Source organism: Hippoglossus hippoglossus, chromosome 15, assembly GCF_009819705.1.
Source record: "Hippoglossus hippoglossus isolate fHipHip1 chromosome 15, fHipHip1.pri, whole genome shotgun sequence".
Taxonomy (NCBI): domain Eukaryota; kingdom Metazoa; phylum Chordata; class Actinopteri; order Pleuronectiformes; family Pleuronectidae; genus Hippoglossus; species Hippoglossus hippoglossus.
In genome coordinates, this window is record NC_047165.1 from 11,593,995 (window position 1) to 11,610,689 (window position 16,695).

At 42.9% G+C, this 16,695-nt stretch overlaps 2 protein-coding genes across 2 annotated transcripts in view; one reads left to right on the forward strand and one right to left on the reverse strand.

Moving 5' to 3' along the window:
- Positions 1-9,842, reverse strand: part of zgc:171482 (zinc finger protein) — a 52,143-nt gene extending 42,301 nt beyond the window's left edge. Inside the window, exon 1 of the mRNA XM_034608360.1 lies at positions 9,289-9,842. The gene's annotated coding sequence lies outside the window, so the exon portion shown is untranslated. The remainder of the gene's footprint in view (positions 1-9,288) is intronic.
- Positions 1-16,695, forward strand: part of golga7bb (golgin A7 family, member Bb) — a 172,580-nt gene that overhangs the window by 72,875 nt on the left and 83,010 nt on the right. Inside the window, exon 2 of the mRNA XM_034608361.1 lies at positions 13,437-13,546. Coding sequence (XP_034464252.1) covers positions 13,487-13,546 — 60 coding nt within the window. The 5' untranslated portion in view covers positions 13,437-13,486. The remainder of the gene's footprint in view (positions 1-13,436; positions 13,547-16,695) is intronic.

Sequence of the window (16,695 nt, forward strand, 5' to 3'; positions counted from 1 at the left end):
CGACACCTTTATTGGTGAAATGTTTACTGAAGACGAACTAGACATATATGCGCAGAGAGAGTGAGAGACACGGAGACCGAAGTACAAAGAGAGAGGGAGCAGTAGGTGGTTGAGGCAGCAAGGCTTCTTTTGAATTCCCTTCCTCCCTCCTCAGTCTTACTACTGCTCCATCAGGAAGTGTTGGTGTTGGGAGCTGTAACTATCTGTAACATAGAGTGTATATAAAGTTGGACGCATCCACCAGAGGGAGTTCCAGTTTTTGGCTTTACTTTTGAGGAGCTATCACGTCAACCATCTTTTCTTGCAGTCTATGATCTGTTTCCCTATTCTCCTTTCTGCATCAGATTTCCACAGGTCCCATCTCATTTGAAATGGGTTGCTGCTCTGATTTAACTGTCACATTATGCATAAAGGTGATGAAATAGTGACATTAGCTTGTGAGCCAGTGACCTGTCTAATGAGTCCCCAGTGGGGATAACAAGGGAAAGAGTTAAAGATATGTAACCTCATACCGCAAAGTCCCTCTGCTGCGCAACTTTGATGTTCCACATTACAATTTCTATCCTGTTTCACTCTTGGTAATGTAATCTTTCTGAACACTGTCTTCCCCTCACGCACACCCCTCCCCTCTGTACAGTAATCAAAGGTACTAGACTGAGGGAATAAAGTCTTCAAAGAAGCCGGAGCCACAGTTTGAAACCAAGTCCACCTCCACTCTGTTTGCACTGCAGGAGCTGACTTTGTACTGCTCCTGCTAAATACTGCAAACATACCCAAAGTCAAATACACCAAGGCAACAAACAGTCACTCATACTCTCACTATGAAACATTAAGCCCAGAGTTAGAATATGGAGGTGCAAAACAAGTGTGACACAAAATATGTAAAAAATGGCGTTTTCACACCTGGCATGTCTTAGTCACATGTTTTCCTTTGATCTGGTTAGTTTTAGTTTCACACTAAACAATTTGGTCTGAGATACGTATGGACTGTCCTCATCACCTACGTAGGCTGTCTACCTATACTTGACAACTATTCAGTGGGTATAATCCTTTTGTTTGAATGGAGAGATTTAATACATTTTGTTCATGTGATCTCCACTGTAATATCATTATGGTATTAGCATCAGCAACTTCAGACGCAGTACTTGGCACTAACTCAATTGGGCCAAATGAGCGTCCTCGTTGTTCAAACATTTTATCGTCAGAGGCGAAGGCCACAAGCAAGGCTTCCACCACCTCTTTTGGTTTTTAACAAATGTTTGTCTGTTGGTTCAGACCTTAGTGGAAGGCACCTTTTTCAATTGTTATTTTGGTTTGGACAAAACAAGTCTGAAGGTCTAGACCAAGAAAGGTTAAAGCCGCCTTCGTGTCTGTTCCACATTGAAGGTTTGACAAGTTGTCTCTTCCTGGGGATTCAAGGAACAATAAAATATGGATCAAGGTCAGGTCACCCACACCTTCCTCAGTCTCTCTCTGTACAGTATGTGTGTGTGTCTTTGTGTGATTCGCTCTTTCCTTTTGCCTTATTGTGCTCCAATTTCTATTTTGGATAAAATTCTCCTCTTCGACCTAAGTGTGGAGCATCTTGATATTGACAGTAAGACACAGTCTCAATTTGCTTCCCGTCTCTCTCTCGCTCACCCCCTCAGCATTTTATCTTCCCCCTTTCTCTTCCACTGGTGGAAATATGGCCTTGAGGGCAGCGATTATTCATAAGGAATATTGTAGGCTAGACTTATCTACTTGTGGAAGAGAAGCGCAGATAAGCTCCTGCATTATGCACCTTTCTGCTGGAATAAATTGCAGAGGAGCTTGAAGTTTGAAACAACCATTCCTCTGAGGGATACTTGCTGATATTGTTTATATTTGAGCTGGTGTATAAAGTCATTTTCTGAATAAATGAAATGTAACAACATAAAAACTATTTTATCCTACTACCACAAGGGCTGTGAACCTCAAGAAAATTACAGAATAATCAAATATTGGGATAGAATGTGTGAGAGGACTCGTAGCCCTTTTAGCTGTACTAGTAGTGCGAGGTAACATTGCTGTGTGCTCATAACTCGATGTTTTCTCCACAGATTTAAATCAGCAGCTATTAATGCTGATCGTACATAGAGCACTGTTAAGTGTCCATCAGGGAATAAATCATATTGGATGGGGGGTCAAGGATCTATTAGTCACCTCTAATCATCTCACATATTTAGATTTTATAACCTCTCTGCCTTTATAAGACCTTTAAATTCATGAGGCCAGTGTGGTACCTCTAAAAAACTCTCTCTCTGGGCCATTAGTTTTTAATGGTATTAATAACAGGACTGTTGCTTTAGGCCACATTATGGAATCATTAGAGGGTGAATGAAGACCATTATCCCAGGCAAAGTTAGGCTTCCCAGTTTAACCGAGCATATCTCCTCCGCCTTGCCGGGCCTGTCTATATGCGTATGTTCCGTAACACACTCTGAGGCAAACTGAGTTAATGGGGGAGACAAAGGGTGGCCTGAAGTTTGAATGGGGGTTGTTATGTTACTGTAACATATGGGTGAGGCTTTGCTGGATGGCAACAACACTGCCGGGGGTCTGTCTGTTCCATTAGCAGCTAATCGCACAGTTTTTAGCATCTGGAACAACTTCTCCTCTTATCGTGTTTAGTGCAACTTTTCTGGTTGTTTTCAGCTTCATATTTTCCACTTTGAAAGCTTCAGGCCAATTATTGACTCAACGCTGTCTTGGTTTTTGCATTCAACACCTACATTCAGTACCAAGTGTACCTGACCTGAGACTGCAGGGATGTCAAATGCATTCAGAGAATCCAATAAAAGCAAGAAAGTGGTGTGATCAATAATAAGTGAGACTTTATACATGGGATTGTGCAAAAGCACAAAAGCACTCACTTCAAGGATCTTGGCTGCTGGTAGCACATGGTTGTTTCAGCATCATACACACACACACACACACACACACACACACACACACACACACACACACACACACACACACACACGCTCACACTCTGGTATACACACATAGACACTCTTGTGAGGCTGTGAATGGAACTGGGTTTAGAGTACCTAGGAATAATATAATAATTCAATAGTTCCACCAAAGTATTTGCTTAAATCCAAACAAAACTTCACACATAAGTAATATTATTGTACATATCAAGTACAATGTGTATTACACTAGTGGGCAGATTAGGGCAAAACCAAGTGGAGCAAACAGATTTCCCATGAGGTAGCATTCACTTTCACTCACAAGACATGAGCTACCTAAGAGACGGAGCTGGGACGAGACAAAGAAATAATAAATTCAAAAGATATTGGAAACAAGAATAAGAAGTGGAAACGTAATCAGGCGTGAAATTTGCAAGGACTGGAACAAGTGAAGTGAATAAATCCAAATGATTTGTAATCAGTCTTCACTCGCCCTATCTCTCAACCGTCTGAAACGCTTTCTCTTTGTCTCCGTCATTAATCTAATTGGAGTAATCAGTAATTTCCTTGTGCTAATTTGGAAAATATGTTCCTTTCACAAAAGACACAACCTATACAAACATCGTTGGTATTCACTTGAACGCCTTGTGGGATTAACTGTCAATCACAGCAGTGTTTCACAACCTGCTGCTGCAAAAATTATTGCCGCCACTGCTTCGGGGTCACGGAAGAAACACATTATAGACCCGGTAACCTTGTACCGTGCTGTGTTACCCTGCTGTGTGTCCTCCCTCCTCACTCTCCCGCTGACCTGCGCTCACTTTACACGTTAGCAATAAACACCAACACTAATCAGAAGTTATAAGGACATGTACAGCACTTGAAGTTTACTTGTTTGATTCGCTCGAGAGTTTATGAGACACTTATTTAAACATATTGAAAAAAAGTCCAACATTTTGCACGCAGTCCACCTGCCACACACAACAGGAGACGAGACGAGATGCCCGCAGCCAGGACATCAGGGTTAAAGTGACCAGAACAATCCGGATTCATTGGCTGGACTGCACCCGCTGCTAAAAAAAAGTCCTAGGGGAAACACTGCATTGCATTAAACATGACTTATTTTCGGGCTGGGCCGGCTTTTATTTCCATGGGATTTGCCATTATAATGATTGATTGTACTCTTACTTGGTTATTCAGTTTAGTGGGAGCTCAGGTCTCTTGAGACGGCATGAGCTTTATTACATTGAAAGGATTGATTTTGGCTTTTGGGTTCAACTGTTATAGAGCTTGCTTGACCCTTGAGTGTGTGTTGGAGAACACCGGAAACTGCAACTACAAGAACAGCACTAAAAATCAATTACCCTGATCGCAGCAATTAACAGTCAAATGATCGATCAAAGGAAATAAATTCGATATTTACAATAATGCAATTGGAAAGCAAGTAAAATTTAGAGCTATTCTAGATTAGGCTTAAAGTCAATCCTCTTAAAAATGATTCGAGAATAAAAAGCATTTGACTAAAGTTGCAAATTATAGTATTCACCCAACAAATGACTGCCTGTTTCAGTCACATGAACTCTCCTTCTCCTTTTCCGTTTGATCCACAGAATATACCGGGCTTTATAAATATGAGTGGGAGTTTAACGTGGGAATTGAACCTCAGGAGGCAGCATTTGTTTATCTTCTCCCCGTGAAATATCTCCAAAAATGCAAGAGAGGGCAACGGCCTCTACATGTGCAGCACAGCGTTATGACGGCGTTATTTTTAATGAGTGATATAGTCGCCACATGCACACACACACACACACACACACACACACACACACACACACACACACACACACACACACACACACTACCCCTTCTATAAATATGGCATGCAAGCATATAAACACCCTACTGTGCAGTGTAAATTATGACCAAACGCATGCACACAAAGGAAAATGCTATTGATATGAATGAGCTGAGACTGCACGCTGTGATAGTGCATCACACAGACACTCGCATGCATACACAGAGAGAGAGAGAGAGAGAGCGATGGACTAAATAGGGCACGACCTTGCAGCACCTATAGCCTTTGAAACCAGCAAGCTACTGTATATATGCTCAAGTGCGTGTGCTTCTTCATCTTGCATCTGTTCCTCTGTGTATTTCTAAACGTGTTTATGAAGTTTTCTGGAAGCAAATAACTTGTTTACACAAATTCTCTCTCTCTGTCCAAACAGAGAAACGTACAGAGAAGCCAGTGACCCGAATTCTCCCTCTGATAACAATGAATTCTACATCTGATAAGCATATTTTTCCTCCCTCATCCACTAATGCACCCACAGCACCCACCCATATACTCCCGCTCTCCTTCCCTCGCTCCCTCCCCAGCTGGCAGCACGCCCGTTACCGAACGCGGTGATGGAGCAAAAGGAAATTGATTTCTAAAGAGCTCTGTCTGCTGTGCCCGGATATGAAATATGCAACCAGTTATTAGGCTAACACTGATATTAACATAACACGACAACCGTGTCAAGATATATATTAAAGATGTCTCTCTTGTTCCCTTTGAGAGATACATGAAATGGGCTGAAAGAAGCTAAACTGCCACTTGTTCGCAGCGTGCCGAATCGTTATTAGCGGCGCACAATTGTCATATCTGCCTTGTTCGGGAGAGGAGGAAGTGCACAGAGCTCTTTGGTGGAAGGGTTGGCACTGTGCTGATGCTGCGATGAGACACAGTCAATATCTTGATCGAGTAGACAGGCACAGCGGGCGGCTATTAGTTATTATGCAGCTATTAATGAATGTACACGAAGAAAGGTCAAATGGCCCACACATGGACACACACACACACACACACACACACACACACACACACACACACACACACACACACACACTTTTGCTGATGCTGATGAAGACTCATGCACGCAGTCAGCAGAAAGGTCACAGCGTACAGCGTGTGAGAAAAAGATATTTGAAGAAGATATGCTGCCTGTTGCTATGGAGCACTCCCAGAGAAAGAAAAAAATACACGTGCACACACACCTACACATGATGCTCTGTCAATCCTAAAGAAACCAGAGCGATCGCACATCTGTGAACACAAAGACGCACACTTGACGAAAACGCACTTACTCAATCAATCCCTGTTGCATTAAAGAAAGCGAGGGAGCAGCAGCCACTTTTAAAAGCATCGCTGCCACAATAATTGCTCTCGTGCTCTGTGCATATGCATTGAAGGGGAGCAAGTACTTTTCAAGAACAATATTGCTTCTCTGCATATTCCCACGGGACAGTGTAATTTATGCCAGTCGGTTAATCAGATTCTCCCTCAGAAGCAGTTCAGCACCTCATGAGAGACAGAATGAATTAAATAAGCTACTCATCCTCTAGACGCTTTAAAGCTGGCGAGAGCTACACTGCATATGTTCCACATTATGAACATGCTAATTGACTTGCTGTGTTTTTTTTTTTAAGCTTCCCTCATTGTATTCACTCTGAAGTTACATGTAGTGAAGCACATGGCAATTAGAATAAAAACAAGCTGATTAATTTAACATGTATACGTGTAACACTTTTGAGTTGTTCTACTATTCTTCTGTAATATTTTTCTATATTCTACCGAAGTGATATTAAAGGGCAACATAATAATGAAAGACAGACAAAAAAATGTTGTGTTCAATAATAACTAGTTTTGTATTGTATTGAATTGTATTCGCCGACAATTGATTACTTGTTAAAGTCCTTTTTCAAAGAACAAGTTTGTTGTTTTCGGCCTCCCAAAAGTGATTTCCCTACTTTTATTGTCAGTTTTGTGTTTAAAAAAGGCCTGAAGTCAATTATTTTCATTTTCGATCCATCTGCTGGTTGCTTTGTCTACATAATGACAGAAAATTGGGAAAAATAGCTCTATCTTCAGATATCTCGCTGTGTATGACTGCAAACTAAAACCCCCAGATATCCAGTGCACGATGACACAGGACAAAGATCCCCACAATTTAAAAGCTGGAAACATGATGTGTTTGACACTGAATCTTGATTAATTATGATTAATCAGTTATGAAATTAGTTGCTGTTGTCTGTGGGATAGTCAACACATTGTTCAGGCGCTGGTTTAGAACTATAGCCTGGGACTCAGACCAATCGGCAAATCTTTATTTATTCGCTGTGACAGATGGGTCTGGCCCCCCTCCCATTCAGACTGATTAATATCCGTCTTGAAAAAGGTCGGGCCAATCACAATCTCTTCTCTAAAGAGGGGCGGGTTTGATATGAAGTCTGACAGGAGGAGCGCTGCTGAAGCATTCTCATTAACAACCAAGATAACTGCCATGGACGCAGAGCGATCTGTTGAATGGGGCATTGGTCAGTATGGAACACATGTAGGTTTTATTTAAAGCTTATTTAGTTTTGCGGCATTTCATGATCATGTCATTGCTAGATGCCGCTGAAACAGGCTGGATAAGGTGCATTTCTTTTCTCTGCCTCGCTCTGAGACACCCTGCCGCTCTGTCTGCTGCAGTGACCTGAAGTACAGTAGGAGTCAGAATCGATCAGAGCCCAGGACTGAAGATCTCTCGCTCTAACTTCTGATCAATAGATGTACACAGAGCATGAAGCCTCGGCTCACCGTACATGGTTCGGGCTGCGGGTGGAAAAATAGACCCAGTGGTGCTCAGTGGGAATAAAAAGGCAGAGTATCGACTAAAGGCTGAAGTTAATAAAAATGTCCTTTTCTGAGGATTGAAATGATGGAGACATGTGACGACATGAATAATTCCTTCATGAAACTTCATTACAGTGTGTGTGATTGAGGGATATTTGGGGATAGCATGTACTGTGTGTGCTTTTCCTATAAACACCAGTAGTTGTCCTGGGGACCAAAGCATGATCCTAATGAGGCAAAACAACCTTTCTGAGGTTCTGGATAGGAGTGAGGTTAATTTAGGCTGTCGTCAATAAATGGACCTAATGAGGGTTGCTGCACTAACCTGTGTGTGTGTGAGTGTGTGAGTGAGTGAGAGAGAGAGAGAGAGACACAGGCAAGGGCTGTGAAAAGGCCATAAGCTGGTATCATCCTGCCACAGGCGCCCAGTACGACACTGACTGGACATTCTTCCCAAAGTGACAAATACTTGCAATGAAAGGGCTCTGCATGAGATGGATGTGAGCCAGTGAAACGCAATGCAGCAAGTATCAGAGCTAATCCATAGTATATCTGACGTGCGTATCGTTTTCCTATTTGACAGAAAGCCATTATTGAAGATGGGGCAGAGCTTGGATTTGCAAGACTGAAAAGTTTGGGATTGTAAAGGAAAGACCCTGCATCTGAATCTGTCTTTTTCTAAATCCCCGAAGCACACAAGTTCCGGAATGACCAATAAATGATCTGAGTAATTGATGACGAGCAAGGGATCGAGCAGGACAACCTTCCGGTGTCACCTTCCCCATTATAATACAAGCTGCTTTTGTCTCTGTAAACTGGACATGCTCAGTATTCTCACACACTTTGGAGAATAAGTAATACTTGGAACGAGAGGGATCTGACTGAGATGGATGGGAGGCAGTGAAACGTGATGTAGAATAACAGAGGTAATCCATAGTATATTTGACGCGTGTATCGTTTTCCTATTTCACAGAAATCCATTATTGAAGGTGGATTAGCAAAAATGGAAAAGTTTGGACAGAAAATTGAGAGCAAAGTGCCTGCATCTAATTGCTTCTTTTTCTACATTTTGAATAATTAGTAAATTGTCTGAATAGTTGGTCACCAGAAAAGGAATGAATGGACGATTAAATCTGAAACTTTGACAACTCTGCTGTGTCACTTTTCCAGAAAGCTGCTTTTCTGGCTGTAAACTGAATACATCAGTTTTTTTGGAGACTTCTCAGTTTAGACTCTGGACTATTCCCAGACATTTTGTAGTAAAAAAAAAAAAAAAAACTGCTTCTATTTTGAACTTGAAACCTGTGCAGTGCCGAACTAAGCTCTGAATCATCCACCACCTCATGCTCGCCACATACATGCAACACCAATCTTAAGACCTTGAAGGTGGATAGGTTATTTCCGCCATAACAGCAGTAGATGATGTGCATTAGAAAAAACAGATGAACTCCTTTCCTCAGTTATCTACAGATTTTCATTTAAAATCCTCAAAGTTTGCAGAGGCTGCTGCTGCAAACTCCACTGACTCTCACTGTCCCCGCAGGAACTCCACGGGAATAATGGGAGATTTAAGATGCAAAAACTTTCAGCGCTGCGCTTTAAAAGCAGGAGACGTCAAACCGGGCATTTCTTCATCTGTTGAACAAAGCGTCCTGTCCAGTGTTCAGCTCGCTCGTCACTGAATCCATCACTCACCTTGCGCAGAGGCAGTGACACCTCTCCACGAAACCGACAATCATCCGCCAACTGGCTGTCTCTGATCCTCCAGCGCACCTGAGCCGTTCAAATCCGTCAAAACTTGCGCGTGGATCTCGTCCCGTGTTCACGTCGCCAATCCGGTGCAGATATTCTCTTTGTGTCTTGTTTGATTTGTTTTATATTTCCCTTCATATAAACCCCCACCCCCCCCTTTAAAAACCAGAAAAGCACTCCGTCGTGATGCGCGTCCTCTGCGCTCCGGAGCGCCGCGGAGGTGAAGGCGAAGCGGAGCTCTGTTGATATCATCCACCGGCAGCACGCACGCACGCACTCACTCCGAAACACAGGGTGAAGAAAAAAGTAAGCGATCCCAGGGAAGGTGCGGAGGGAGGAGGGGAGAAGGAGAGTGATGAGCAGCAGCCTTCAGCGGGATGGATGGATGAATGAAGGACTGACTCTCTGCGCTCAGGCGGCGCACTGACTGCTCGCTTTGCAGTGAGTGGGAGCACTGGTGGAGTGAGTAGGTTTCCACACACACACACACACACACACACACACACACACACACACACACACACACACACACACACACGCAGACACACACACAGCTCCCACACGAAGATCAGCTTACATAAAAAATGAACAGAGACACGCGCCCAATTTCGCTCTCGAGTCATCCCTGTGATATTAATGGCAGTGTCCCCACTAGGCAGTAGAAGCTGGACTGAGTGTTTGTGCCCAATCTCCTTGACAGGGGTTTGTCATGATAGCTGTATGTTGGTAACGTGGGGACCTACATGTCTGTGATGCTCAATAAGGACCAAGTCCTGTTGAGATTGCACACAGGATTTAACTTGTTTTAGACATTCTCTGCTCCAGTCTTTTTTAAACAGGTTAAGTTGAATAGTTTTACACTTTAAGCTGAAGAGCAATTACTTTTTCTTAAAGAACTGCAATGAAGAAAAGAAAGACGTTGTCCTTGTTCGTTCCTTCAAATCAATTAAAAAAATGGCGGCCAGTCTGACGGAAATGCGACGCTACCAAGCGGACCAATCACCAGTTATTCTCTGAGAAATCAATTAAGATCTTGATCTCACAACCTTGAAGAAATGGAAAAAGAATTGATTCGGATTTGCACCTAAATTGAATGACTTCTTCTTTGGGTCATCCAGTCACCCGTCCTCAAAGTTTCAAAATTTGTTGAGTAGTTCTTGCGTAATCCTGCTAATGAAACTGACCAGGAAGAGAAAACTATTCTTTGGTGACATTGCTTCCAACCCGGATCTAATGCAACTTGTGAAAACGGGGTGAGTTTTATTCTACGGTTTAAGGGTTGTAAGATTTAGTTAGTTAGGATCATCAGCCTCTCAGCCCTGATTCTTATGAATGGTGTCGTGAAGGTATTGCAAATTTTCCCAGCATGCATTTGACTGGGGACAGGGACGTTTCCTGAAGAGCTTGCCAGGGATTTACCTCAGATTTAGATGTGTTAATTCTCCTGTGCTGTTTCCCTCTAACATTTCTGTCAGGAACAGCACAGCTAAGCTCTATGGCTTTTTTAAAGTGCTGAAACAACTGGTCGACTGACTGGAGCTTTATTATTTATTTTAATAATTTAACACTTGATTTGTTTTTTCTATCAAGCAAAAATGTGATGCATTTGCTGGTTCCATATTGTCAAATATAAGAAGTAGTTTGTTTTTTCAGTACTGTGTGCTGAATGAATGCCCTTGAGCTTTCGACTGTCTGTTTGGGAAAAGCAGCAACTAGCAGACATCACACTGCGCTCAGGGAATATTTTTCACTGTTGTCCAGCTCTTTATAGACCCAACAATATGATAAAAATATCCACTATCGTACCCAACCGGAGTAAATATCTCCACAGTGGTTCATGTTTCCTGTGGCTTACTTTGATGTCATGCATACTGATGTTACACTGAGGACCTGAAAGCCAGATCCAGTCTGGTTGTCAGTCAAGCTACAGTATGATGGTGATTGCAGTAAATCACTGTAGGTCTGCGTCTCAGCACAGACCTGCAGGACACACTCGTGTTAAAACTGTCAGGTTCTGCAAATCATTATCTCAGCGAAGCCAAATCGCTGCAAATGAACCCACATTTCAGGAAGAGTGTTTCTAAGGAGCTTGAGTAAAACAAACAGTTGCTTTTGAATCCCAATCAAAGCAAGACAACATTACACAGCCGTGAATCCCGGTCCAACTCGCACAAACCCCACACGCGGCGCCAGAATGCTTTGCACAGCCAACAATGACCACCCTTGATCTATCAGAAATGGCATTAATTCACTGTGTACTGCAAACACTCCCCAAAGCAATCATATGCACCAAATTTAGAGCTTAGCTGAAAGGAATGACATTGCTATGCCCCTTTTCATAATTTTAGTTTGATTATCCCAAGTCTTTTTGAAATGCCACATTTTCTCGCTAGTGTATGGATGTGTATTCATTCCCGGAGAATGTGCGCCTATTATATGCTTTCAGAGGCTGTGACAGCAGCCCTCATTGAGGAAGCCAAACACTTCACAGCTCAGACAATGTACCCAGGCAGACGCACACACGCACTCGCGCACGCACGCACGCACGCACGCACGCACGCACGCACGCACGCACGCACGCACGCACGCACGGACGGACGCACTCGCAGATCCAAATACACATGAACCGACTGACACAATGCACATCGACGAGATGAAAGGGCCAATTTATCAAACCACCAGCCAAGGCAGGCCTGAGGATGTATAGTGCCAGCACTGGTCTGGAGAAAGAGGTGTGTGTGTGTGTGTGTGTGTGTGTGTGTGTGTGTGTGTGTGTGTGTGTGTGTGTGTGTGTGTGTGTGTGTGTGTGTGTGTGTGTGTGTGTGTGTGTGTGACTTTTATCTTTCCCTTTGCCCAGAGAGTGAAGTCGCCCCTCCGAACACAGCGTACACTTTTGCCTCTGGCTAATTTCCCAAGTAAAATACATCATCTTTAATGTTGATGTCGGCTGACGCGGCTACACGACAGGGTCATTTTTAGTCCTTGTGGCTGTCAGGTGCTTTGGTATAAACAAAGGAAAGTGCGTGTGTTACTTCGTTTGATAGAGGCGGAGGGAGAGATGGCGCTGGGGTCTGTCGCAGGTTATTTTTCATTAAACTGAGAGATCGATGTTCATTCTCAGAGCTTTACAACATTTACAAGCCCAGACTAATCCACTATTAGAGGGCTGCATGACGGGGCTGCAGAAAAGACACCGAGCAGGGAGCAGTGCACAGAGAGGCTCAACTGGGAACAGAACTGCACCAAAATAAACATCTGTTTATACTTTTTTAAGGTTTTACACAGCAAACTGTTGTGTAAAAACACCTTCACTGCATGACATTGATGTTATATAGTCTTGAGTCTGCTTGTCTCAGGTAGAGATTCAAAGAGGAAATGTATAAATTTGATTTGGAGCTTTGATAGTGACATATTTACTGCATTAACTGATATTGAAACATTAAATTGTGAATCGTGTACGGCACAGCAATGACATTTCATTCAATCGGATGTGAATCAGTTCAAGATTTTTATAAATTAATTTGTTCTATGCTGTGATGTGGATCTGGATTTAAACAAATTTCTGGTCTCAATTAATAGTTTCACTGTTTCAAAGTCATGTACATGTTTCAGACTCTGACATGCTGATGAGAAAGAAATCTCAAGGACCCATTGAATTATTGAAAAAACATAAAGAATATTGTAATATTTCTAATTCACAGCGTAAAATACAAGCATATGGCAAATAAAACTCCCGAGCTGAAGGCGTGTTTATATTTAGATCTGAATGTGTACGTGTTTATGTGCGAAGCAGAACATTTCAAATGTCCGTCCCCTGAATTTATTTTTTAGTGATGTCGGCTTCAGTGCGGTGCATCTGTTGGGTTTTTGGCTGACGGGACACTGGCCGTCGTCTGCTTAAAGCTGCTCCACGGTCCACGGGGCAGCCTGCTGGCGCTGCCTGTTGGTGGAGAGCCTGAGCAGGGCCAGTGTGAGGTGTCCATTATGGTTGGGGGGGGGGGGGGGAAGAAAAGAAGAAAGAAACGATGCCAGCTTCAAGATTTGTGGTCTCCAAAGTATTTACAACACTGTCTTTTGTTTCTCCTGCACAGGTCAGAGATGCAGAAATAGCCTGACGACGACTCCTCGGACACGCAGAGGTATGTCCCCGAGTGTGAGGTGTGCTGGTGTTTTCGCACCGCAAGGATGTAGACAAATACAGGTCTGTGTTCTGGCCAATAAAGTGTTGACTGGTAACAGGTGAGGGGTAATCCTGACAGAGATTTGATTTCAGGAGCATCAGCAACTCTTCCGCGTAGAGCTCAGCTCACTTACAAACAGCCATATATAGAGGACAGCTGACACTGCCAGCGTACAGAACGAGGTAAATCAAAATTAATGTGATCTTGCCACCACCCTGAACACCAGACGATGAAGAGAGAGCGAGGACAGAAGCGAAGCTGATATCTACACGTCACAACAGTGATTAACGTCTCCTCTTATCCTCCACATTTTTTTTAGAGCAACTCAAACCTCTTATTTTTCTTGCAACCATAGAAATAAACGTGCCTCATGCCTTACATAAGCAGAAACTATGAACCATGTTTATACATGAGCAGCTCTCCCTAAGCTTCATTTAATTACAAAAGCCTTGTCGATTCATTTAAGCAAAACCTGCCAATATTACATTTATTAAACTCTCAAATCATTAGTTTTCCATTTTCTCAAACCAAGAAACCAGTGACGACGGTGACTTTGCGTGCCCTCAATCTGGGGGGGGGGGGGCTGTGAAAGTGATTTACAGCGAGGTGGCAGACAGATCTGTGTCATCCCCACTGTACAAACATGATACTTGTCATCAGATGTCTGGAGCTGTATTTTTACACAAACAACACCTGCAGGCCTGGAATATGCATGAGATTCTGTAATGTGGTTGCAGGGTGAGAAACTAATTATTCCGAGAGCTGTGCTTATTTAATTTAACACCAAAACTTCATTAGCATTCAAACTGCAAATTCCATGGCAACATTGACAATGTCACAGTAACAGTTAGTATAACATGTATAGTTTTTTCTGAATAATTTTCTGTTAATTGAGAAAATAGAATGCATAAGTCATCCACTGAAATGATTTACCTTTGTCTTTAGTGTAAAACCAATTTGATGCTTTCTGTTGACCTCAAAGCATTTTTGATTTCTCCTGCTGTGCTGCAGACACTGTCCTGGGTTTTTAACCCTCTGCTCTTCAGTTTGTAGCTGTGGCCCTCTAGAGGACAAAAGAACACAGTGCAGTTTCAATCAGTCTGCCAGACTTCATTAGGTTGTGCTTCCCTCACAGTACTTGCAACCCCTTGTTTCAGGTTATACATTTCTATAGCATGTGGTACATGTGACTCTTCCTTCATTCAGGTGAAATTATGGAACAAAAGACTTTAAAAAAAGACTGATTTGTTCATGATTGTGAATGAGTTTAATGTTGGTTACTACAGCAACAGACTGCCCCAGGTTGCAAACAGCTTTAGCTTTGAGTGGCACAGAAACACATGTTCATATGTCGCATAGAAGAAGTCTTGCACATACTAATGCTCTTTAATTAACCTAATTATCATCAGGATAATCCCAACATCCTGCCTAAGAATGTATATAAAAATGGACGTTGACTCCGGGTCCAGAAAGTGAAGCCAATGCAGAATTGCCTGAAACCTGTAGTCTCACAAATTACCAGCAGAGGGTGACTCCACTGGCTGCAAAAAGAAGTCAGTTTCCATTCAAATCTGTATGAGCTCAATCTGTATAGTTTCAAGTCTTCTTGATCTACAGCATAATGTTCATTTTGTAAATGATGCAGAGTAAAACAGACAATGAATCATAGTTTGCACTGGGGCATGGATACCATGTGATTGACAGCTACTACAGTCCAATGGGTGCTAGCCGCAGGTGTAGGTGGGCGTGAAGTGTCCTCAAGCTGTCAGTCTGGCTCCTCCTCCAAAGATGGTTACTTCTGATTTCAGAAAACCAAGATGGCGCAGGACGAAACCAACTCAAGACCGTTGTCACAGTGGATCGACACTTGTTGTTTAGAATGTTTCAGTGTAGCAATACATGGAATATCAAAATACACTCAGTAGTAATTAACATGCTTTTAAGCTTTTCCACAGCATCCTAAATTTTTAGACTCTCTCTTCTCTATGCAGTATGCCTGATGAAACACATGATGGCGCCAGAGCCCTGTTGTTACACTACATACACGCGGCCTGAGATAACAGGAGAGTGAAGCGAGCGAGCACAAGAAAGAGACGGAGCGAGAGTGAAGTTGAAACCTCGGCAATGTTTTATGACAGACAATTAGCTGAGTGCTTCCATTTAAACCTACATTAATTAAATTTATGGCAAATTGAGTCTGCACACTGGATGGCGTTTTCTTTACTGAAATCACTTTGAGTTGATTTACTCCATCTCTTCCACTTGGTTGCCCATAATTAGATCCAAATGACTCAGTCCTCATTACAGATGTCTCCCTGGAATTAAATACTTGTGTTGACTTGCTATTCATCTGCTGTGTGCGTGCTTGGCGCGTGCACACACACACACACACACACACTACACTACATACATGCATTTACATTCTGTCTGCAAAGCGCCGTGTGTTTTTCTCCATGGTGGATGATGAGCATGCTTTGGCAGTGGGTCACTAATGTTCTCAGCCTTGTGCTTTACTGCCTGGCCAACAGTCTGTGTGACTCATGTTTGAGCCGCTCTAGCTCCGACTGGGATGTGGAGTTCTCCTAGTCCCTTAAATCCCAGTTTCTGTCTCATCCTATCCCAGACTTCCACTCGACGAATCACTCCCAAATTCTTCCTTTTCCCCAGTGCATCCAATCGAGATGTCTTTTGGTACATTCAAGCATGGACACCGTGCCGAGGCCATGCATTTCCCCCTTTCCCACAGGAATCAGATTATAGGGATGCACGTGCATGCATGTGAACACATATTTATACTGTACAGTATGTACATGGTGCAATATGTACACTGGCATACCTACGGTTGACTTTGACTTTACACGTTAATCTCTCCGTCATCATTTCCAAACAAGTTGAACTGCAAGCTCCACCTAAGCTCTGTGAATTTCCATTCCCCGTGTATCCATGCCGCTCTGAACAATGACATGATCCTCAAATGGCTTTATTCTAAATCCGCAGAAATCCGTAACAACCACCGGCATGAAAGTAAAGCAGGGTAACCCTTTCCAACGAGCTATTATTCTCTTTCTTCTAAACAAAAGGCACTCGGCTTTCCAGCTAACGGGACTCAACTCAGGGTCTTGTGGTTGGAACCGAACAAAAAACATTTACAGGGGCTGTGTGCTAAAGG